General features: G+C 34.9%; 2 protein-coding genes across 4 annotated transcripts in view; one reads left to right on the top strand and one right to left on the bottom strand.

Moving 5' to 3' along the window:
• The window catches only part of SETDB2 (SET domain bifurcated histone lysine methyltransferase 2), a 75,042-nt gene extending 65,190 nt beyond the window's left edge, over positions 1-9,852 (bottom strand). Inside the window, exons 1-2 of one of the 2 annotated variants that reach the window (XM_010995187.3) lie at positions 9,196-9,852; positions 3,627-3,992 (exon numbers count right to left, since the gene is read on the bottom strand). In XM_010995187.3, the coding sequence (XP_010993489.1) occupies positions 3,627-3,642 (16 nt within the window). In that variant the 5' untranslated portion in view covers positions 3,643-3,992; positions 9,196-9,852. The remainder of the gene's footprint in view (positions 1-3,626; positions 3,993-9,195) is intronic. The other variant, XM_031466421.2, reaches the window with a different exon arrangement.
• A 116-nt stretch (positions 9,853-9,968) lies between these two features.
• CAB39L (calcium binding protein 39 like) overlaps positions 9,969-23,771 on the top strand; it is an 86,680-nt gene continuing 72,877 nt past the window's right edge. The window contains exons 1-3 of one of the 2 annotated variants that reach the window (XM_010995190.3): positions 9,972-10,022; positions 20,628-20,780; positions 21,407-21,482. The gene's annotated coding sequence lies outside the window, so the exon portion shown is untranslated. Of the gene's footprint in view, positions 10,023-20,627; positions 20,781-21,406; positions 21,483-23,771 lie in introns of both variants that reach the window. The other variant, XM_031466422.2, reaches the window with a different exon arrangement.

Raw genomic sequence — 23,771 nt, 5'->3', positions numbered from 1 at the left:
ATGAAGAATACTATATGATTACTCTACTGTTTGTCCAAACATGCTCTATTACTTAGCTAGATAAGAGTATTTATTGCAAGAACATAATTATGAAGCAAAAGGTATGGCAGCTTTGTAAAGAAGGGAGATAAGTAAATTACAGTTATACTACATCTCTTCCCATCTCACTCAAGATAGAAAATCTTTGTAAATAGGCAATGCTCATGAATCACACTGATCTGAGTACATTTACTAGATGAGTATTTATGGAGTGCTTACTAAATACATTGACAATGACCTAGGAATTTGTATGTGTATTTCTCCATCCATCCCTTGATGAGATTCAGGGCATTGGTCTAGAGAATCTCTAAGACATCATTAAGCTTGTGATCAGCAAAGTGTAGTCTACAAACCACTGGGAGTCCCCAGATTCTTTCAGAGATTATGCTAGGTCAAACTATTTTAATAGTAATACTAAGACACTATTTGCCTTTTTTTTCCTTCCTATGTTGACATTAGCTTATGGTTCAAAAGCATTGGTGAATAAAAGTGTTGGTGCCTTAGCATGAATCGAGGCAGTAGCACCAGAATACCAGTAAGTCATTTTATTATTTACCACCAATTTCACTTAAGAAGATCCTTGATAAAGCAACATAAATGATTACCACAGTACAACAGCTGTCTCAAGGAAAGTACTAGTGAGACTGAGTTTTAAGCTCAACTAGCTGCTTTTCTTTTTCATGGAAAATCATTTTTACTTAAAAGAACCACTAAAAAGTAATTATGGTTTTCAGACTGGTACACAGTCTGAAACATATTGGTACACATTTTCTCAAACATGAACAAAGTGACCCTGTCACTTGAAGGACAAAATTGACAGCATTTGTTACTAATGATAAAATTCAGGTTAACAAGTTAAAACTGAAAATTTAGAAAACTTGCATCTGCCATGTAAGCTTGAGAGCGCCTTGATAATTAACCACTTTTTGATGAAACTGGCAACAATATTAGTAAGTGTAATTTTTAATACTGTATGATGAAATGTACCAACCTTTGGAAAATCTGTATAATTCATTGAGCCAATGTTTTCCAAGTGGTCAATGGATGATGTTATAAAATCGCACACGTGTAAATGACCCATTCAAAGTACAAAACAAACCAGTGGATTTTAATGCAACCGAGTATAAAAAAAAAAAAGCTCACTGATATGAATTCAGATTCTACACTATAACTAACCTTGAAGAATTGACTACTTAATTGTAGTTTTGTAGTTGTATCAAAGGAAAATATCCAGTTAACTGAGAAGATAATTAAAACATTCTTCCTTTTTCCAACTTCATTTTCTTTATACGTTTACACTAAAGCAACATATCCCAACAGATTAAATACAGAAGCAGACATGAGTATTTCTCTTCTGTTAAGCCAACTATTAAAGGAATTTGTAAAAATATAAAACAATGATCTTTGTTTAAAAAAATACTTATTTCTCACGAAAATGTAATTTTTGTTAACATGTTGGGTTTACTGTTTTTTAAAAAATGAGCCAATTACCATTTTTTAAGCTTCTCAGTTTCTAATACAGTAAATTTGAACAGATATTATCCTTATAAACAAAAACTATTAGGGGTTTTTAACTACTTTTAAGACTATACAGTGTTCCTGAGACCAAAGGAAAGTTTGAGAACCACTGGCCTATATAACAGTCCAGTGAGATCAGTATTATAGTCTGTATAATGGTGTATATATTACAAGTACAATAAAGGGCAGTGAAACTATTCTGTATGGTACTGCAATGGTGCATACATGACATTATGCATTTGTCAAAACCCGTAGAACTTTAAAGCAGAAAGAGTGAAGTTCAATGTATGCAAATTTTAAAATATCATTTAAGAGATAAGGGATCCCAGGAAGGAATGCAGACTATGATAAGAGAATCTAACTGTATTACAAATGTACACACAACCTCATTGAAGAGGTCGGTGGAAAAGGTGCTGACCTAAATAACTTTGGAAATAAGTGGCATCTGTAAGACTAAAGACAAAAGGAACTGGCATAACCACTAAGGTGTCCCACCTGGGAATAAATTTCTATTTCTGATACTGTTATACATGTATACTGGAATTGAGCAATTAAAAAAAATGGAAAACAGATGATGGGCGTTTACAGATAAGTAAGGAGAATAGGCTAGAATGATCCAAGTGGTAATGGATTAGAGCAAAAACATCAGCATAAACTCATGTTTAGCTTAATACAGATACCGATGGTTACTAGATACGTGTATACACAAGTATATGTATATACACCTTGCTCTGTCAACTGAGAGGGCCTATAAGCAAGATACCCCAGTAACAACAAACACACCTATCACCCAGACCCTGATTTCTAATACCATTCTCCAATAAAAGAAACCATGGCTCATTCAAGAAGTGGCTGATTCTAGGACTACGGCAGGAAATATACAAGATGAGTCTGGAGCTTCTTCTAGGACCAGAAGATAAGGAAATGCTAAAAACCAAACACATGCAAACAAAATAAAAACCACCTACATAGATGGGATTATGTCAAAGGGACAGGAAGCTGACTGAAAGGGTGCCAATGCCAAATCCCGGGGCAATATGAGTAACAAAATAAAACAGTACTGGATTATAACTCAAAGTATAAAGCTAATATCCATGAGTCCATACCGATATAAATAAATGATTGAATAAATACATAAATCAGGGAAAGGAGACAAATCTTCGTTGTAGAAGAATTCCAAATAATTAATGTAGATACTCTGTTTTTAGAGCAGGGGAGTATAAATCCCCACTCCTTAAGTGTAGGCTGCACATAGTAATTTTCTATCAAAGAGAAAGGGAGGGGGGAAAAAGACTAGTAATTTACAGTGGAGAAACCACATAATACTATGTCAGCCAGGTAGGTGAACAAGCTCAATATCAACAAGTGAGAAATCATGCTGATAACATGTACCCTTAATGTCATGTGGTAAAAAAATGGCACTTTCCCTCTATGGTCTTCCTCCCAAAAATCCATAACCCCAGTCTAATCATGAGGAAAAAAATTAGTCAATAATTCCAATAGAATGGCATCTTATAAAACACTTGGATACAAAATCCTACAAAAACAAGGAAAATCTGAGAAACTGTCATATCCAAGAGGACCCTAAGGAGACATGACAAGTAAATGTAATGTGGTTTCCTGGATGGGATCCTAGAACAGAAAAAGACATCAGGTGAAAACTAAGGACAAAAGAATAAACTATGGACTTTAGTTAATAATAATGTCTCAATAATGGTTTATTAATTGTAACAAAAATGTACCAGCCAAATGTAAGATGTTACTTATAGGCAGAACTGGGTGCAAAGTATATGGGAACTCTTTTACCGTCCCCCCAAATTTTCTGTAAATTTAAGTTTTCTAAAAAGTAAACTTTTAAAAAGCACATTAAAGTGCTGACTTAACATTACAGATATACAATTAGTTATAAAGACAGTCAAAATTGTTGGCTACATAAGAATAAATCCTTAATTTCCTATAACTCAGAAAAGTCACTTGCATTGAAAAACCTTGAAAATTCCACAATTCAGCTTCATTAAGTATTCTATATACTTTTAAACATGAAGTTTAACAATGGTTTCTTGACCTACCATTTTTTTCTCCCATCTTTTGGCGTCGTTTACAGAAATGAAAATCTTCAAAATTAACTTTATCAAAGAACTGAATCACTTTGATTGGAGAATATAACTGGAATCCAACTGTGGTCTCTATGAAATTTGCAGTCCTCAGAGAAAATACATCATTATAGCATTCTAAACCAAATATTCCTTGATATTTGAATTTTCAAGTAGAGATCGTAGTTGAAGAAATTTTCAGAATTGATCACTAATCCAACTTAATGACAAGTTCGTGCATCTTCATCAGATGAATACTTATAGGCGTATCAGATCACTGACAATATCTTTTTAAAAATAAAAATCAACTCCATCTTTTGGTCCATGAATGCATGAAACATTCTGTAAGGAAAACAATAAGGAATGGTGCATATTTGTAAATATTAAAATATATAAGAAAAAAGAGATTGTTCTATCTTTTAAAATAGCATGAACCATTTTAAAAAAAGAATATATATTAACTTGAAAAATGTGTAAAATATCAATATTAGGAAGATTACAGAAAAATTAAGAATCACCTATTTAATATATATGTTAATTAATACAAACTATCCCTATTTTATAAAACTTTAAAAATGGGAATAATAATATTAACTACTTCAAAAGACTGTTTTGAGGATAAGCCTTGATCACTTAGAATAGTACCTGGCACATACAAACGAATCAATAAATGCTAGCAATTATTATTATTCTTTAAGTACATATACTTTTAAAACAAAATTTGAATTTTAGTATATATAATTTTTTTTAATCTTTCATTGATAATATACCCTGCACTTTTCCCCATCATTAATATTTTCCTATGACTTTTAAGTGGCTATATAACATACTTTGGTCAATAATTCACCTATTAAATTACACTAAAGAATTTTGATAATTAAATTTTAATATGCTGTTAATTAGTACTATAAACAAACCTCTATTTGGACATTTAGGTTGTTTCACTTTTCCAATATAATAAACAATGCTGGCATATACTTTACGTATTTCTTTGATTATTTCCTTAAGATATACACCTAGAAGTGGAACTAAAAGGTCAAAAAGAGGTCAGCAATTTTCAGCCTCAAGATATTAGTCAACATATGATGGATTTTTATCCCACTCCTACACCAAATCCACAGAAAATGTTAAATTAAAAAAAAGGTGAAGTCATGCTGAAAACAGAAAGGAATTCTCTATAAACTGAGTCTGTGGGACCTCTTTGAGGAAAGGAAACACGAAGTTGCAGAGATAATGCCAACCACAAACGCATCAGGGCAAAAGAGCAAATCCTCTCAGAGGAGATGAGTACACAACCAAGACTGACCAAACATCTGAAGAAAGCTACACCACGAAGGAGACTTAACAAGCCCGCCAAACTGATGGACTTACATTCAAAAGGAGAATTAAAGAGCATCCTGAAAATAAGTTTAAAACAAATATTATTGTATTTACTATCCTCATAGGGCTAAAGAAGGAAACCTCATCCATGAATTAACATACCATTTTGAAAAATAACCAATTGGATATCTTGGATATAAAAACAGTTGTTGTATAAAGTCAGTAGATAGTCATAATGACAGCATAGACTCAGATGAAGAGCCAGTTAGAAGATGGAAGACTGAGTTGAGCAATGCACTCAGAACACAGAGCAAAGAAGTAACAAGAGGAGGGATAACTTGAATAAAGAAAAGGCAGTAATGACCAAAAATTTCTCCGAACTGGAAAACACATTAGCCCATTAAGGGTCCATTGAACACCGAGCAGGATAAAATTCTTAATACATATCACTAGACAAACTGGATAAACATCAGAATATCAAGAACAAAGACAAAGCATAAGAAGCTTACAGAAAATCTAGATTATCTAAAAGGAATGTGTATCAGATTGGTAATTAGACTTCTCATCAGAAACACCATATGCAAAATGTTAAGGGAAAAATAGGTCTGAACCCAGAATACTATTTCAGCCAAGTTGTCTTTCAATAGTGAGGGTTAAAAACATAGGCTTTTACAGACATTCAAACAACCACTCAGAAACTCTGAAAGAAATAAAGAAGTACTTCATGAGTAAAAATTAAGCTAGAAGGAAGTACTGAGGTACAAGAAGCAACAGTGAGCAAATGAGTAAAACACACTAATGCTAGATAAATACAGATTAAAAATGGATTTTAATAAATGAAACAAAAATGCTAGAAGATACAACCATAGGAAATTACGTTCTTTTTTGGGGAGAAGGGATAGAAGAGGATTATCGCACAATCAGAGAAAGCAAAGTAGAAGCACCCTAAGTTCTTTGTAGGGAGGATATCAATACTAACTAAATGTACACTTCGCTAAGAAAATATAAATTTAAGAACTGTGTTAAAAATGTAAAAGTAATCTATGAAAAAGAAAACAGGTAGAACAAAGAAAAAAGATAAATGGAAAATAATATATAAAAGATACAAAGAGAAGCATGGTAAATAAAAGGATGAGAAAAAGGGCAATTATGTTAATAACCACAAAAAAGGTGAATGTGTTAATCTTACTTATTAAAGGACAGACTCTCAGACTAAATTGCGAGCAAAACCTAGCTATGGTATTTTTAAATAAGAGATCCCCTTAAATCACATAAAATGTCATCAAAGGTTGAAATGAAGGAATGTGAAAAAAAGACATACTGGCAAATACAAGAAGAAACATTCACATCAAACAAAATAGAAGTTAATATGAAAACTAGTAAAAGAGACAAAAAAAAATTTTATACTGACAACAGAACAATTCACCATGACTATCTAATTGAAATTATTGACTAAATACCAAATGGGCTTAAGAAGTGAAAAACCCAATTGGAGGGATAAGTTCAAAAAAGAAATTAAAACAACACTTAAAGATCTTATCAGAGCTGCATGCCACACATTCCCATATCTCATTCCCAGTATACCAGGTCCAGAAAGTTTTATAGATGAATTCTACAAAACTTTCAAGGAACAGATAATTTCTATAGTATACAAACTGTTCCAGAGCAGAAAAAATATGGGAAGCCACCCAATATTTTTTTGAGATTCGTGTAACCTTGACACATAAGAGAAGAAACTCAAGGTCAAAAGCACTTCTTGGTACAGGAGCAAAAATAGTAAGTAAAAATATGCAGCAGTAGAGTAAAAGTATTATTACCAAAGTGTAGTTTATCCCAAGAATACACCAAAAGTTTAACATGAGAAAGTTTATCAATGTAAATTTTTACATTAACAGATAAATAGAGGAAAACTCTATTGGAGTTACAAGAGGAAGTAATCTTAAATACAGAAAAACAAAACAAAAAAATTCAATGAAAGTCAACAACTATTCTGAGGAGGGGCAGGGGAAGAGGAAGAACTCTTGCAAACTAGGAATAAAAGAGGACTTCTTTAACCTGATAAAGACTATACAACAAAACTAAGAAGCAAACATCATACTCAACAATGAAACAATAGAAGCATTTTCATTAAAGCCAGGCACTGGATGAGGACACTTGCCACCACTGCTCTTATCTGATATTTTACTGGAAGTCTTAGAAAAATACAGTAAAGTAAAAAGAGATATAAAGACTGTACAGGGTAAATCTATCTGTAGAATAAATAAGCAAAAACTAACAAACTTCAAGTTTTAACTTAAAGTTAAAAGCCAAGCAAAGAGTTAGGAGAAAATGTCTGTAATGGATTTGAATAACTAACAAAAAAGGGACATAGCCACAGACACTGAAGAAATTTTTAAAAATTATACAGGACACACAATATCCAGAACACATAAAGAACTCCTTAAATCATTAAGTAAAAGTTGATTAGATAGAAAAATGGGTAATTTTAAAAAGAAATTATAGAAATATATATATATATATACAGTAAGGTCAATATGCATAATTAGATACTGCAATCTTAACTAGTACTCAGAGAATTAATAAAAAAATCTTTAAATGAGTATAATTTTCACCCATCAGAAGGGCATAAAGTAGGATGATGGTATCTGGTGTTGGTTTAGATTGTAGGCAAACTGAACTTTCATAGACTACTTTGTAGGATGTGTAAATTAGTAGAAGTATTTTGGAGGCAAATTTGGCAAGACCTATTGAAATTTAAAATGTTCGTAACTTAAAACTAAGCAATTCCACTTTCAGGTGTATATCCTTGAGAAATAACACATGTACACAAGAAAACTCATACAGGGATTTCCCTGCAGCATTGTTCATAAGGTGAAAAACTGGGAACAACCTAATGCCTACCAAGAGGACAATGGTAAATAAAATGTGCTACACAATACATATCAAATAAAACATAATTTAATATAAAAACTGATAAAAGACACAAAGGTAAATATTTTACATTAACAAAACAATTCAGTAATACACTGGAACACTGTTCAGCAAATGAGCTGCATAATAGTGAGCTATACAATAACAACACGTTTACACTGTAAAACACTGTCAAGTAAATAAAGCTACAGAATTATATAGTATGATACCATTTCCATGTTAAGAATTACAAATGCTTATATGCACCTACAGAGAATATGTAAGTGTGAAAAAGGACTTGAAGGCTCTACACCAGGAGAGAGGGGGTACTCAGGAATTGTGAATTGTGCTTTTAATCTTAATTTCGGTTCTAATTCTATAAAAGGAGACTGTAAAAATGTACTAATTTAAAAATTAAGCATATAGTTTTCAAAAAGGGACTGTCCATTTTAAAGGCTTCTGGAGCATACTGCCGAACTGCTTTTGGGAAATTTTCTACCAATTTATTCTGCCACCTATGGTATGGCATATAAGCACACTCAGTAACAGCATCTTTTTAAAGAAAGCTCTCACCAATGTTGTTCATACCTTCTGAAAATTCAAAAGTAACTGAATTTACAAAATTAAAACATGTTTACTGAAGAGTTTGCAAAATATAGTAAAGCACAGAGAAGAAAATTTAAATCACTCATAATCTCACCATCCAGAGACAACCAGTGTTATTTTAGAGTGTAACAGGATCTTTAAATTTGCTCATATTTTTTCCCTTTCCCGCTTTTTCATTTTGGCAGAAAAATAATCAGTCGGTTTCGCTCCAATTTACGCGTTCCTTTTCGCATTTGCATATATGCTGTTATGACCATTTCCTCTCCGTTCCGTATGTTTTAATTGTGATGACAGTAATGAACATTTACTGGGTATAAACCATGTGTCAGGCACGCTTCTAAAGACCTCATGTGTTTTTATTAATCTCTGTAACAGTCATGTGGGATAAATTAGCATGTCTTTCTCACGAGAAAGCTAAAGCAAGTAACACTGTAAGTGGCAGAGAAAAACTAAGGAACCAAGCAGCCTGGTTTCAGAGCCCTTTTTTTGGATTATTCCAATCGACTGCCTCGTTCATTAATACATACAGAACTCATTGCATGTTTCCACTTGCTGAAGAGCACAATTACATACTGTCCCTTATTTTAATTACCTATTGGGGATAATTACTTATTGGGTTGTGGTTAGAGTCAGGAGATCTTAGGATCTAATCTCAACTCCACGGTCTGGGGTAAATGATTTTACTTATTTAGGGTTTATGTCGTCTTACCTGTGAAATGGGTCAGTGATTAAACCGTCAAGTTCTGCTTCTGGATTTTGGACTGCAGTCCATTTCCCGCAGCCCCTTTTACAGCCTCAGGTTCCCAGCTGCTTAGGAATCACCTTATATGAAGGTATGCACGGGGTGACAAGACACTGAAATGGGGGTTGAGAGCTCAGAGCACCCGCGGTCCCTTCTCCAGCGCGGGACTGCACATGGGTGAAAGGACGAGGCTGCAAGGACTGGGATCCACGCGGCCGAGAGCTCCGCCAAGTTCCCGGGTGCTGGGCGGAAAGAACCGTCGGAAGGGCCACCCACGGCCGTGCCTCGGTTACACTGGCTCGACTGCGCTTTCCACGCCGCCCACCAGACCTGAGTGCTGCCCTCCGCTCGCTCCGGTGGCGAGGCTGGGTTCCCTCGCGGGTCGAGCTCCTCTCCCACTCCGCGCCGCGGAGACCCTACGGCCCGGTGCCCCTTGGCCGGGAAGTACCACACCGGTTACTAGACCTCACCTCAGCAACAACTGTCCCGCCTCGCCTCACCCGGGGAGGGAGGACCGCGGGATCTCTAACATCCAGGCCTACCAAAGACGAACCCTAAGTGGGAGGAGTCGGACACCGACTGGCGGGGAAGCAATTGGTTGCTCACTCCACGGGGGTCCACGCCTCAAAGGTTCCGCGCGCGTACAGTCCTCAACGCGGCGGCGCTACAGCGCGCCGCCTCCCGATTGGCTGTTGGAGCTCTCGGGTTGTCTCGCGCTCTCTGGATGGACCAATGGGAATATCCACAGTCCAGAGGCCGGCATCGCTGGAGTGGTAGCGCATCTGTTTCCTTCGGTAGGTGTTTGGCTGCCATCTTGTGTGTGGCTGGGACTGGGCTTCTTGGAGATTGATAGCTTACTTAGCGGCTCAAGACGTGGAGGTGTCCTGAGGGAGCAGTAGAGGGGAGGGGCTGAGGGAACAGAACTGGCCCCTCGTTACCTGCCTGAAAGGGAAAGGTTTCCCTGGTCCTAGTCTCAGCCCTGGTTAGGGAGGGCGATGAATGGTGGCGGTGATGGGGATCGCAGGCTTTGGTTTGTTTGTTGTCGTAGGGGCCTGGTGGGGACTCTGATGCCTTATCACTAATTCTTTGGGTTCAAGGGAGCTATTCCAATAATCTTTGTCTCGGAAAGATTCTGACCATCAACCCCCTTTACTGACAAAGGAGGTTGACTGATGGATGGAGTGCCTGATTCAAAAAGGAGCAACCTGGTAATGGAGGGGGAGAGAGGGAGACGCCTTCTGGACTATCCAGAGGTTCGAAAAATACATCTTCATTTTCTGTCATTTGAGAGGGAGTGACTGCTGAAGTGTTTGCTCTACTCGGTAGTTAACCTCTGACTAAGGCCGTCCTGTGAGTGTCAGGTTCTGCGTTTGGGCAGTTTTATTCGTTAGTATACAGCCAGCATTCCTGCAGTGGGGTTTTTTTTTTTTAAGCTAGAAAGTCGTGGTCTTTGCAGAAACAGTGGAAGTGAAGGAAGAATTTTGTCCAGTGTTGGTTTTCCTGGTTACAGTCTGCTGAAGATTTAGGAATCTCTTGGCATGCTTGGTAGCTTCGTCATGGGTAGGGAGAGGCTTTTGTAAGAGAAAGCATCTTAACTTATGAGCCCTTTTTGGGGTAGGAGGAAGGAGACCGGAATTACCTCCTTTTCCTCCTCATTATTTTGAAAAATCAAAGTAGAAGGCACAGATTGTCATTCATTTGAGGGGAGATTTTATCGAATCCGAAAACCTAACCGATAATAGACTAATATTTTGTGATTAATTTTAGCAGTTTGGCACTCGTGAGAAGAAAGCAAAGATACTTATTGCCTTGAGTTTAGTTTTCAGTTATCCAAGGTTAAGTGGTAACCGAACCAAGTTAACAGTATCGTGTATTTTGTGGCAGGAATACCAAAGAAAACAACAGTAAAATAATTCACTAATTTAAAATTAATTTTCTTTTTAAATTTTACTTTTTAATCCATAAGTCTTAAAAACTTAAGTTGCAGGAGTTCAAGTATCAATAATTTCATGTCGAGTTGATGGCTAAGGTACTACCTAAGGAATTTTGATGTCTGCAGAGAGTTTTGGAACCAATCCTGGGCAGATTTCAACAGTACAGTCTATCCAAGTTAAGATAGCTGGCTAACAAACACCAAGTACACAAAGTAGCTGCTCAGTAAATGTTTGCAAAAACGTGTATAACTTTCACATCTAATAGTGCCTGGCATATATTCAAAAGTGTAATTGTCAAATGAATAAATTAAAAAATGAAATAATTGGGAGGTAGGGATATACGTTTTTTTGGTCTATCTTATAATTTTTTAACCTGCTTTCTGGAAAACTTGAGTTGCAGTTTGAAATAAATTTATTTGTTGCTTCCAACTTATATATATGAGTAATACTAAGGATAGGTTCATAATCCTTTTTTGTGAGGTCTGTTTGAGATGTTAGTATAGAGAAATTTAGATAATGAGAATGAGCCCTCAAGTAATAATGCCCTATTTGCCATTTTTTTTTTGAAAGCATACAGGCTCAGTAAATGAATACCAAATTTATCAGTGCTTTCAATCTCTTCTGCTGAAGAAAATTTATTGCTTTTCAATTTCCACAAGACAAAGTCAAAATATTGCAACTTTACATTTACTATATTGCATGAATATGTTCTGTAGATAAGTATTATTTTAATATAATAAATTAGGTATCTTCAAATTTTTCTTAAAGAATACAATTCTCTAGATTTCATAATAAATAATCTGAAGATCCTTAGACATTTTTAAAAATATCACTTTTGTGTGAACTATGTCAAGTGATTTAAGTAAAAGTGATTTAAATTAGGTTGATACGTTAGAGAATTTTAAAATTGCAGTCTCATACAAATTTAGTTTTCCCATTGTCAAGTGATGCACACCATTTAATTATAAAAGAAAAAATTTGATGACACCTTTTAAATGAATATGTTTTGTGACAGAATGTAGATTATAATCTATTTATCTAATACAGCATGAAAAAAATTAAAAACTGCTCTCAGAACCTGTTTGGAATTCTTGCATTTGGTACTTTAGAAATCTAAATGATTTTATGAGTGAAGGTTTTAGAGTGATTATAAGCACTTTTAAAAATTGTTATTAAAGTATAGTTGATTTACAATATTACATTAGCTTCAGGTATATACCATAGTAATTCAATATTTTTATAGATTACACTTAATACAAAGTTATTATAAAATACTGACTATATTTGTTACTGAACTGAACTTGGGTTCGCTCACCTGCCATGCAGCAAAGCCAGTTTATTGACACTGGGTTATGGTGAAGGAAAGTACATCGTTTATTGCAGAGCCCCACAAGGAGTATGGGCAGCTCAAGCTCAGAAGATCTGAACTCAGTGGTTTTCTCGGGCTCAGTTTTAAAGGCAACATTTGGGAATGGAGGTTGCAGGATTCATGACTTGCTTCTGATTGGTTGGTGGTGAGGTAACAGGATGATGTTTCAGGAATCTTAATCATCAACCTTCTGGTTCCAACCAGTCTGGGGAACTCAGGGAAAGCCTAGTAGACTAAAGCCTTTATCTACAAATGGGAAATGAGGGACACAGAAGAACTTTTGTACCCAGGAGGGCCCTGCAGGGTCCTGCTTGGTTTCGGTCCCCTTTTTTCTTTGATACTCCTCAATCTTGAGGGAAACAGGTGTGGGATAAGAAAGGGAATAGGTTTTAGATACAGAAGTTAATCATAAACTTGGCAGAGGAACTTGGTTTTAGGGGGACTCAGTTTCATATTCCCTGTGGTGTACTTTACTAACTTTTATTTTATACCTAGTAGTTTGTACCTCTTTTTAAAAAATTGGAATAGTTAACAATGTGTCAATTTCTGGTGTATAGCATAAAGTTTCAGTCATACACATACATATATTCATTTTCATATTCTTTTTCATTATAGGTTACTATGAGATATTGAATATAGTTCCCTATGCTATACAGAAGACAGTTGTTTTTTTATGTCTATTTTATATATAGTAGTTAGTATTGCAAATCTTGAACTCCCAATTTATCCCTTTTCACCCCCTCCCCCCATAACCATAAGTTTACTTGTTTACTATGTCTTGGAGTCTGTTTCTGTTTTGTAGATAAGTCCATTTGCGTCTTTTTTTTTTTTTTTTAAAGATTCCACATATGAGTGATATATGGTATTTTTCTTTCTCTTTCTGGCTTGATTCACTTAGAATGATGATCTCCAGGTCCATCCATGTTGCCGCAAATGGCATTATTTTATTCTTTTTTATGGCTGAGTAGTATTCCATTGTATAACTATACCACAGCTTCTTTATTCAATCATAATAGAGAGTCCAGAAATAAACCTACAGGCTTATGGTCAATTAACCTTCCACAAAGGAGGCAAGAATATACAATGGGGAAAAGACAGCCTCTTCAGCAAGTAGCATTGGGAAAACTCGACAGCTGCATGTAAATCAATGAAGTTAGAACACTCCCTCACACTGTACACAAAAATAAATTCAAAATGGCTTAAAGACTTAAATTATCAGACAAGGCACTATAAACCTCATAGAAGAAAACAGGCAAACATTTTCTGACATAAATCTTAGCAGTTCTCCTAGGCCAGTCTACCCAGTTTGTACCTCTTAATCCCCTTCCTCTCTGGGTAACCACTAGTTTGTTCTTTGTATCTGTGAATCTGTTTCTGCTTTGTTACATTTGTTCATTCATTTTATTTGTAAGTTCTACATATACGTGAAAATATAAACACTTCTTTATTAAAGAAAACATTAAAATGTGATGGATTTTCCCCTCAGTAACTTAAAAACCAAATTGCATATAATAATCATTCCTCTTTTTAAATTTATTTTTGAAGTACTAGGAATACCTTGCTGGGCTTTGTAAATGATTTTGACCTTATCAATGTCACTTTGGGAGAACATTTTGAGATTTTCAGAAGTATTTCTATATTCCTCATTAATTTGGTGCACTTCACCATTACTTTTCTGATCTTTAAATAATCAGGTCCATTAAGGAAATAAATTGAGCAGTGTGACTAAAAGATGATATAAAATTATATAAAGATCAAAATGACTACTGCAGTTTGTGGTGTCCAGCTAATCAATGCAATTGATTGATTGCCTGAATCATGAGAATGTCCATTAACTCCTGAAAGTGCTTGTGAGGTAAACATATGGGACATTCATCTTATTTCACTTAAAGGAGGAAACGTTTAAATTATTATATATTTGGGTTTTTTCTTTAAGATAGGGGAATTGAAACACTAAAATTTTGCTTTTACAATGACTTCTTCCTTTGAAATCTCATTTGTTTCTGCTGTTTAAACTATCTTTATGTGCAAATGAACCCTAATTCTAGGTCAAGTTCTGCTCTTTTAAGCATTTAATACACATTTCTCACAGCCTTTTGTACAGTTAGATCTACTCAATTTATATACTACTCTCCCTCTTTCTTGTTTCCTACCTGGATTAATGGGATAAGCATCTTCTGAGTGGCTCAGATTTAAAACTTCAAATTCTTACCTTTCTCTTTTGTCTAGTTGTATAATCTGTAGCTTCAACCTCCAAAATGGCTTTCCTCCTCATTTTCTACTCTCATTGCCACTGCCCTAATTTAGGCCTGCCTTTTCTTTTTCTTAACCACACTTTATATACTGCTGTATTACTGACAAATCTTGTACTCCTTAACTTGAAATTTGTATTAGTTAAGACATAGGTTTGGCTACTGTGACACAGAAACTGAAAAACATAGTTGTGGCCTAAAAAAATAAGATAAAAAATTTATTTCTTTCCTATATGGAAGTATGAGCTGGCCAAGTAGCTCTGCTAGAAAACGTTGTCAGGGGACCAAGCTCCTTCTGATCTGTTGCTCTGTGATCCTCATGCAGCTCCATCCTGTGGACCAAAGTGGCTGTGTTACTTCCTGCCATTATAAGCCACAGGCTTCAGTCAAAGGCTAAAATGGAAGGGGGAGAGGGGATAAAATATTTGCAGGTGGTAGTAAGAGTAGGATTTTATTCTCAACCTTAAGTTTTAAAAGTTATTTCTATATTGTAACAAAAATTTTTAAAGTAACCATTTCTGTTATGATTTCAAGAGCTTTTGATGATTCTGTTGGGTTCCTACAGTTATATTTTGGAGGGTAAGGTGGGTAGCTTGTGACCCTCAAATATTATCCCTGTGGCTCATCACTTGCTGACCTAGGGACTGCTTTGTACTTTCCTTCTCTCTGTGTAAAAATGGTTTCCACTGCCCCAAATTTCTTTTGAAAGTAATCTATGCCTAGCTCAACTTTCTCCCTCTTGAAGGATAAACATGGTTCATTCAATCACAATCTCGTCTAACCAGCCTATGTTCAAATTCTTCATTTCTACATATTTGCTTATAAGAAACAAAATACTCCCTGGAAAGCAAGACTCCTTCCTGAGTCAGGAACGCATGTTTGTATGCAGTTGATATTGGATAAATGTTTCTTTATTTGAAGTATATTTCATATTGCAAATAGAAGGAAGAATTGAGTGGGGAGGTCAGAGGTAGGCCTGCCTTGATTTACGGGGAAAGTGTGATCTATACCTTTGGGGAGTGTATTCATCTTTTACAAATCAACAAATAAAAACATCGGTACCCTGAAAAAATGAACAAAGCACATGAACTCATAAGAACAAGCACAAAGGGCTTCCATGAAAAGTATTTAACCTGTAGATAAAGAAATATTTAAAGAAATTTGTCAGAATGCATCAAGAAACAAAAATACGTATACTCTTTGACCCTTTCTAGGAAGCTTCTGTGGAAGTGGAGATAGAGTAAAAGCTTTATTGTAATTTTATACTTGTGAAAAATTGGAAATAAAAAATATTATCCAATGGTAAAAGAATGGCTTTATAAATTATGGCACACCCACCATGATAAACTATATTTCAACTTTTTAAAAAGATTATTTTTAACATTTTCAAAGGGTGTTTAGTGATACAGTCTATTTAATGACAAGAAAATGGTCACAATTTTGTGTTTCATGAGGAAAGTATAAAATAGTTTTTGAGGAAATGCAGTGAGATACCACTATATGACCTCTTAGAATGGCAAGAAAGAAAAAAAAAGAAGAAGAAAAGAGAAATACACAAGTGCTGGCAAGGATGCAAAGTAACAGGACTCAAATCTTGCTGGTGGGAATGCAAATCCTGTAGACATTTGGAAGACAGTTCAACAGTTTCTTGTAAAATCAGAGATGCCTTATCTTCTGACCAAGCAGTCTCACTCCTAGATTGAAATTTAGCAGCAAGATAGGAGCACTCCATTAGCTTCTCTTTCTTGTCAGCATTTGTGGCATTATCAATTTTTTAAAAATGTAGCCATTATAAAGAGATATTAAGCAGCATCTCAGTATGCTTTTAATTTGTATTTCCCCAATGACTATTGTATGCTTTTCTCATGAAAAGTGAAATGAAAACCTGTGATCTTCTCTCTGCAAATATTTATAGCAGTTGTATTTATAATCACCAAAAACTGGAAACAACCCAGGTATCTCTCAACTAGGGAATGGATTTTTAAAAACTGAAGTATGTCCATACAGTGTAACACAGGAAAACTTCTTCTTAGTCTAGGATAACATATAGATATATTAGGAAAGGGACTATGATATAACTACATAGTAAGTTATCATAAGAAAAAAACAAAAATGAGCCATAAAAGATTGCATCATATAATGAAGACACACCAGAAAAAATGTGGCCAAAAAGCAGATGAAAATGGTAATTAAATATTTCAAAACAAGCAAAGAGAAATTAAGGAAAAGATGAAACCTTTAAAAGAACCCCACAAATCAGAAATAAAAGGAGCTCAGAAATGAGATGACTAGGCTAGAGAAAGATGTGAAATGAGAGCTTGCAGAACTCCAGAAAGAATAAGAAAAAAATATTTTAAAGTGATGATTAAATTAGAAAACAAGAGTGAATATATAGAATATAGAGAGAATAGAATGAAAACTGGGACAGTTATAAAAATCTGTTACATATTAGACCACAAAAAAAATGCCTCAGTTGTAAAAAAAAAAAATAAAAAGTCAAACAAAATTTTGACCATATGCAACAAAACTAGAAAATAATTCAAAAATAAAAAAATAAAACCTGGCTCGAGGTTTCCTCAAGGATTCTGTAGGATGATGGCAATGGTCTAAATCCAAATCTCTCTATATATCCTTTAAAAAAAAAACCATGCAGATCTATAAGGATCGCAAATTAAATCACCACCATGCTTGCCTAACTAACACAATTACAAATTATGGGGATGTAGGGGAATAAACACTGAAATGCAGCAGAGCCAGCTCTGGGACCCATGCTGAAGTGACAAGTGAGGTTGAGGTTTTAGAGCAGAGGAGAGGGAAGCAGTTTCCTGAGGTCAATAGAATGCAGGTAAAATTAACATCAGGAAGAGAACCCCACCCAAAGGAGGGAAATCCTAAGAAATTTGAGACTCCTTAGATGAAAGGAAGGGACTTGAAAGTGCATGGGACCAATGAGGCAGCCTCAGAAAGGTACTGCTCTGGGAAGAGGATGACTTGGAAGGGTCACCATTTTCCTGGAGGCTTGGTGATAAAGAAAAAAAGGGATAGTAGAAATTAAGGATCTTGGTGAAATGGAGTAGAAGACAGATGAACCTCTTTTTCCCCCCAAAAAGGAGTCATTGATTTTTTAAAAAATTCTGTACCTTATTAAGCCAACAGAAGGTGCTATTGAACTAAAAAAGTCCATTATTTCTTCCAAATCCCTCACTTCTGTCTACGTACTGTTGTTACGTGGTTTAGGAAAATTAAAACACATCAAAATGAACAGAAACAACATCCATATAAATTACTATAAGTAGAAAACATATAATGAGATTCAAAATATTTCAGCGGATGAATAGTCTCCCCCACAGCTTATCCAACTACAGAGCTGAAGAAAACTATCGGAATTAAATAATAAACATACTCCTTCCTGAATGAAATACCCTTAAATGAGCATTTACAGAGGTAGTCCTCAAGTTCAGAACCCCAAAACAAATGGAGAAAAAAGGAAAGCTAGGAAAAGTGAATTTACTGAACTCAGGAAATAGAATAAACAAAAAGAAAAATCGTCTCTTAAAATAAAGCTAAAGTCCAAGGTACCTAAAGGAGAATAGATTTGACTGAATATAAGGGGCATTGAGGAAAGACACGAAGACAACCAAAAGAATGAAAATTATATAAAAAGAGACTGAGAGAAAGGGATTAATATAGATGATATGTAAAAATTAGAGTTTCTAAGAAGAAAAAAATAATAGAGGTAATATTTAAACTTAAATCAGTGAAAACATTCTGCAAGTAGCAGAAAACTTAAATCTACGTATTGAAAAGATTCATTGTATGCTGGGAAAATTAATCCAGAGTAGTCAACACTAAGTCACATCCTAATAAAACTATTGGACTTTCAAGATAATGAAAAGTATCTCTGGGCTTCCAGGCAGAAAGATAAAGTTAGTAACAAACTTCTCAATGGTAGCCTACAAAGCAAAATAGCCATGGAACAAATTTAAAGTCTATGAAATTGTATGCCAAGGATTTTATAACTATGACTCAGTCTCAGAAGAAAATAAAAACCATGATAAATTCCATTATATTAAAAAGATTTACGTGATGAAAAATGCCATGAGCAAAGTCAAAAGACAAGTGGGAAGAAATATTTGAACTTATATCACAAAGACCTAATCTCCTTAATGAAAATAAACTCCTAAAAAATCAAGGCAAATTACCATCAACCTGATAGAAAAATGGGCCAAAGACATGAAAACAGATTTCATGGAGAAAGAAATACAGATGACAAAACGTAGAAAAGATGTTCAACTTGAATCATACAAAGAGAAATACAAATGAAAGCTATTCTAAAAATTACAGCTACACTAAAGCCTTTCTCACCAAAATGCAAAGTTCTTCAGTATACTCTACGGACTGTGGGGAAGCCAGCACTGATTTCCCTACTGCTGGTCGGGATGGATACGAAAGCATGAAGTGTAGGAGGGAATTTGGTAGTATCTGGCAAAATCACACATGTATGTATCCTTCGACCCACACTCTGACTTCTAGGGATCTGTTCTAAAGACATGCGAGCATAAAATGTAAACTGGCATTTGTATAAGATTAGTCACAATAGCATTACTTGTATTAGCGAAAGATTGGAAACAACCAAAATGCCCATTAACTGATTGAAGTACATGCAACAATGGAACAATCTCCAGGTAGATGGTGTCCCTTCCAAGTCACCCTTTCCCCCCAGAAGTCATAAAGAGAATGTAGAAAGTCTCCAGGTACCAGTATAGGGTAATCTACAGAATATATTATGAAGTGGAAAAAAACAAAGGCACAGGAGAGTATATAGAGTATATGTGCAGAAGGAAGGAATGGGAAAGGTGCCAATGGTGAAGGAAGGATTTCTCTAATTATAACTTGTTTATGTAGTTTCAATCTTAGAATCATGTATGTTTACATATTCAAAAGTAAAATTAAATAAAAAAGTAGAAACATCTAAGACGGAATTTAAATACATTTATATAACTATATAATATTTTGTTGACATAAACCCCACAGGAAAAGGGACAACTTTAGTGACTGTAGAACATAGATTTTGGACAGTACAGTTGGCCCTCTGTATCTGCAGTTTTTGTATCTGCAGATTCAACCAACCACAGGTTAAGAATATTAGGGAAAAACAATTCCAGAAAGTTCCAAAAAGCGGAACTTGAATTTGCCACATGCCAGCAACTATTTACGTGGCATATACATTGTATTAGGTATTATAAGTAATTGAGAGATGATTTAAAGTATATGGGAGGATGTGCATAGGATATATGCAGTCACTATGCCACTTTATTTTTTTTTCTTATTTTTCCTTTTTTATTTTCTGCTATGCCACTTTATATACGGGACTTGAGCATCTGTGGGTTTTGGTGTAGGGGAAGAGGAGCTGGAACCAATCCCCCATGGATACTGAGGAATGACTGTACTGTCTTAGTGGAGTGTATTCAGTAGTATAATTGTTGTATTGCTATTTTTGAAGTATTTTATGTATATTGTTGGGTAAAATAATCGTTGCAAAGTGTTGATAATTGTTGAACACAACCCCAAAAGTTTATCAAGGCTATGACTTAGAAAATTTAGTCTGGAAAGTCCTTTGACAGATTGTGCAAAGTGGAAATGAAATACAAAACTACACAGAAGGACAGCTAATACAATATAGAGTGCAGGTTACATGACAGGCTTCATGCTGTGTAACTTGGCTCTTGCAGCTGCCCGTTGACACTAGTGAAATTATTTTCCCAAGAGAATCAGAGATGTTGAGATTTAAACCCAGATCTATGTGATTCCAAACTCTGTGTTTTTTTTACTATGTTATTACAGGATATACATTATTGAGAAGAAAGAACATCAAGAGCTAACTGTTCTGTTTAAACCTGTAGTGGCTGCTCAGAAAATAAATTTTAAAAGATGCAGACCCCAAGTCAGTGGTTTATACATTCTTCATGTAAGAGCATTGTACTAAAGGAAAGAAGTGTAAGTTTTCTCTTATTTCTAGTGGGAAAATGTACACATACACACATGTACATACACATGTCCTTATGCTGATGTTGGAGATAAAAAAATTTTTTGAAGTTGCCATTGATGACTGAAAACAGTAAAAGATGTGAACTATAACTGGCAAAGCAGTAAAGAAAACTACATAATAGGCCTGGGTTTTTTTCATGATGCTGTTAAAAGTAGAAAACCTTTCAAAGCTTCCCTTTCAGAGCTCTTCTAAGTTTTGTGTAACTTTTTTGTACACATTGGCCTTTAAGATACTAGTTTATATAAGGTACGTTTCCTCTTGTGGAAGGTGAGGGCTGATGGAGATTTCAGTTATGCTAAAGCTCCCTTCCCCCAAACCACCCCTTCGCATTTCTGCTGGTTTCCCCTAATGTTAAAATATTTTTATTTGGTTCAATACTACTTTTTTAAAAGTCTGCATCTTGAAGTAATTGGGGTAGGGGGATTTTCCTATTTTAATTTGATATATTTGTGTATGCTGGAAATTTAATTTACAGTTCTATATACCTGATAATAATAAGAAAATAAGTTGAAATTTGTATAAATTAAAATAATATTTTTTAAAATATTAATTTTTAAGCTTTTCTTTTTATCAGAAGCTGTGTTGATCAGTGACTTTGGTGAAGGCTGAGAGTGTCGAAGCAAGTTTGCAGGTGATAAACAACTTCTAAGGTAAGCTAATACAATAATTCAGTCAAGATTATAAGTGCCCTTGACAGACTTGTAGGCTACAGTAACACACTAAAATAAAATTTATCAGGAATAATTATAATATCCTGATTTAAATTTTACAAGACAATTTTAGAAGTATTAAACAGACTTCTATTTCTGGCAAGATGGTAGGCAAGAGATCCACCAAATATATAAAATACTGGATCCAATATTTTTTTAAAAACTTAAAAATGAATGAATGAACCTATAAGAAAATAAAGGAAACTTTCTGGGGCTAGAAACCAAGGAAGTAAATTCTGTGAGGTAAAGAAGTGCTGAAGTCTCTGAATACTTGGGGGGCTTCCATGGGTTTCTGTTGGCAAAGAAACTTGTGCATGGAGAAGAATGGGGACTGGGGAAAATTCCTTGCATTCTGCAAAGTGTAGAGGGCTGGTCAGAGACCATCCTGGAGAGCGCACAGCTCTGGGTAGAGTTAAAATCTCCCTGAATTATTCCTGGTCACCAGCTCACATTCATTTGGATCTGAGGCCTTATTTTATACTATTTTCATGGTCCCTAAACTTTGCAAATGGGGAGTTTTTTTTTGGTGGTGTTGCCATTTTTTTTAAACTTTTTTTATTGAGTTATAGTCATTTTACAATGTTGTGTCAAATTCCAGTGTAGAGCACAATTTTTCAGTTATACATGAACATACATGCATTCATTGTTACATCTTTTGCTGTGAGCCACCACAAGATCCTGTATATATTTCCCTGTGCTACACAGTACAATCTTGTTTATCTATTCTACATTTTGAAATCCCAGTCTGTCCCTTCCCACCCCCTATCCCCCTGGCAACCACAAGTTTGTATTCTATGTCTATGAGACAGTTTCTGTTTTGTTGTTTTGTTTTTTTTTTGTTTTTTTTTTTTTTTTTTAGATTCCACATATGAGTTATCTTATATGGTATTTTTCTTTCTCTTTCTGGCTTACTTCACTTAGAATGACATTCTCCAGGAACATCCATGTTGCTGCAAATGGCATTATTTTGTCGGTTTTTATGGCTAAATAGTATTCCACAAATGGAGAGTTTTAATTTAAAACAGACTTGGGTCTGTAACGCTCTTCAGTACCTGCCAGAAGCAATCACAGATCCTCCATGAGGGAGTTATCAACCCAGTTATCAAATAATCATAGTTGAAATTCTTAAAATAAACTCATACACATTTTTTTAAAGTCACAAAATATAACAGGGGGAAAAATCAAAACATTATGAGCAAGAGTCAGCAAAAACCACAACTGAAACAGATCTACAGAGATTCCAGCTACTAGAAATATCCATCATAAGATAAAAATTTAATATATTTAATAAAAAAGAGGGATTCTAAAACATAAGTAAAGACTATAGAAGTGACCAGGCATATTAAAATTACCAATCAGAATATCAGAAATGAAAAATCCTGTAATGGAATTTAAAAATTAAATGGTATGTAAAGCCAGCATATAAGGCACAGAGCTGATTATGAGGAAAGTCAGTACTGAAGTGGACTACCTGAGAGTAAGCCTGAGATGAGCTTCACTAGAGACAAAGCGTTATCCCCTTCGAAGGGGCAGGAACAAAAAACAACTAATTTTGTTTTTAATGAATTCCCCAACTCATCACTTAAAAGTCTGCACTTCCTCTTTGTCTTTCCTTTTGATGCAATACAAAGAATATAGTAGCAGAACAGGAAAGTGATTCATAATTTTTAAAAATCAGTCGGAGATATTTTCACAAGTGTTTGCTGAGGATAAAGCAGTGAACAAAACACACACGTTCCCTTCCTTCACATTAGCTTACAGTCTAGTGTCACTCAAGTTGTCAGCTACGAAGTAAAGATCAGGACGACAGCAGACTTACTCCTTTGCGCTCATAACTTTCCTCAACGTGGGATTTTAATGGAAACTCAGGAGTCTGCAGACTTCACCATGTTCACATGATACAACAGTGTAGTGTGTGTAACTTATATGTATGTATCAGAGCCTACATTTTAAAAATGCCTATTTATAGAGAAACATAGCTGTTGCTTTAAAAAACTTTTTTTTTTCACTTAAAAATGTTATGGTAGAAAACTTGATTTATTTTCTTTTTAAACTGTCTCTGTGTCTCATTGTTCTCTTCACTCTTTACTGTTGACTTCTTTTCTCATTAGGATCTTTGAGTTTTACCTCTCCACAGGCTTCCTCCTCTGACAGCAGATGTGTGGACCTAAACAACAAACATCCCTCCCTGCCCACCACTCTATCTCAGAAACCTTTTCCTATATATTT

Source organism: Camelus dromedarius, chromosome 13, assembly GCF_036321535.1.
Source record: "Camelus dromedarius isolate mCamDro1 chromosome 13, mCamDro1.pat, whole genome shotgun sequence".
Classification (NCBI taxonomy): Eukaryota; Metazoa; Chordata; class Mammalia; order Artiodactyla; family Camelidae; genus Camelus; species Camelus dromedarius.
Note: the sequence above shows the minus strand (reverse complement) of the source record. Positions and strands in the feature narration are given on the sequence as shown.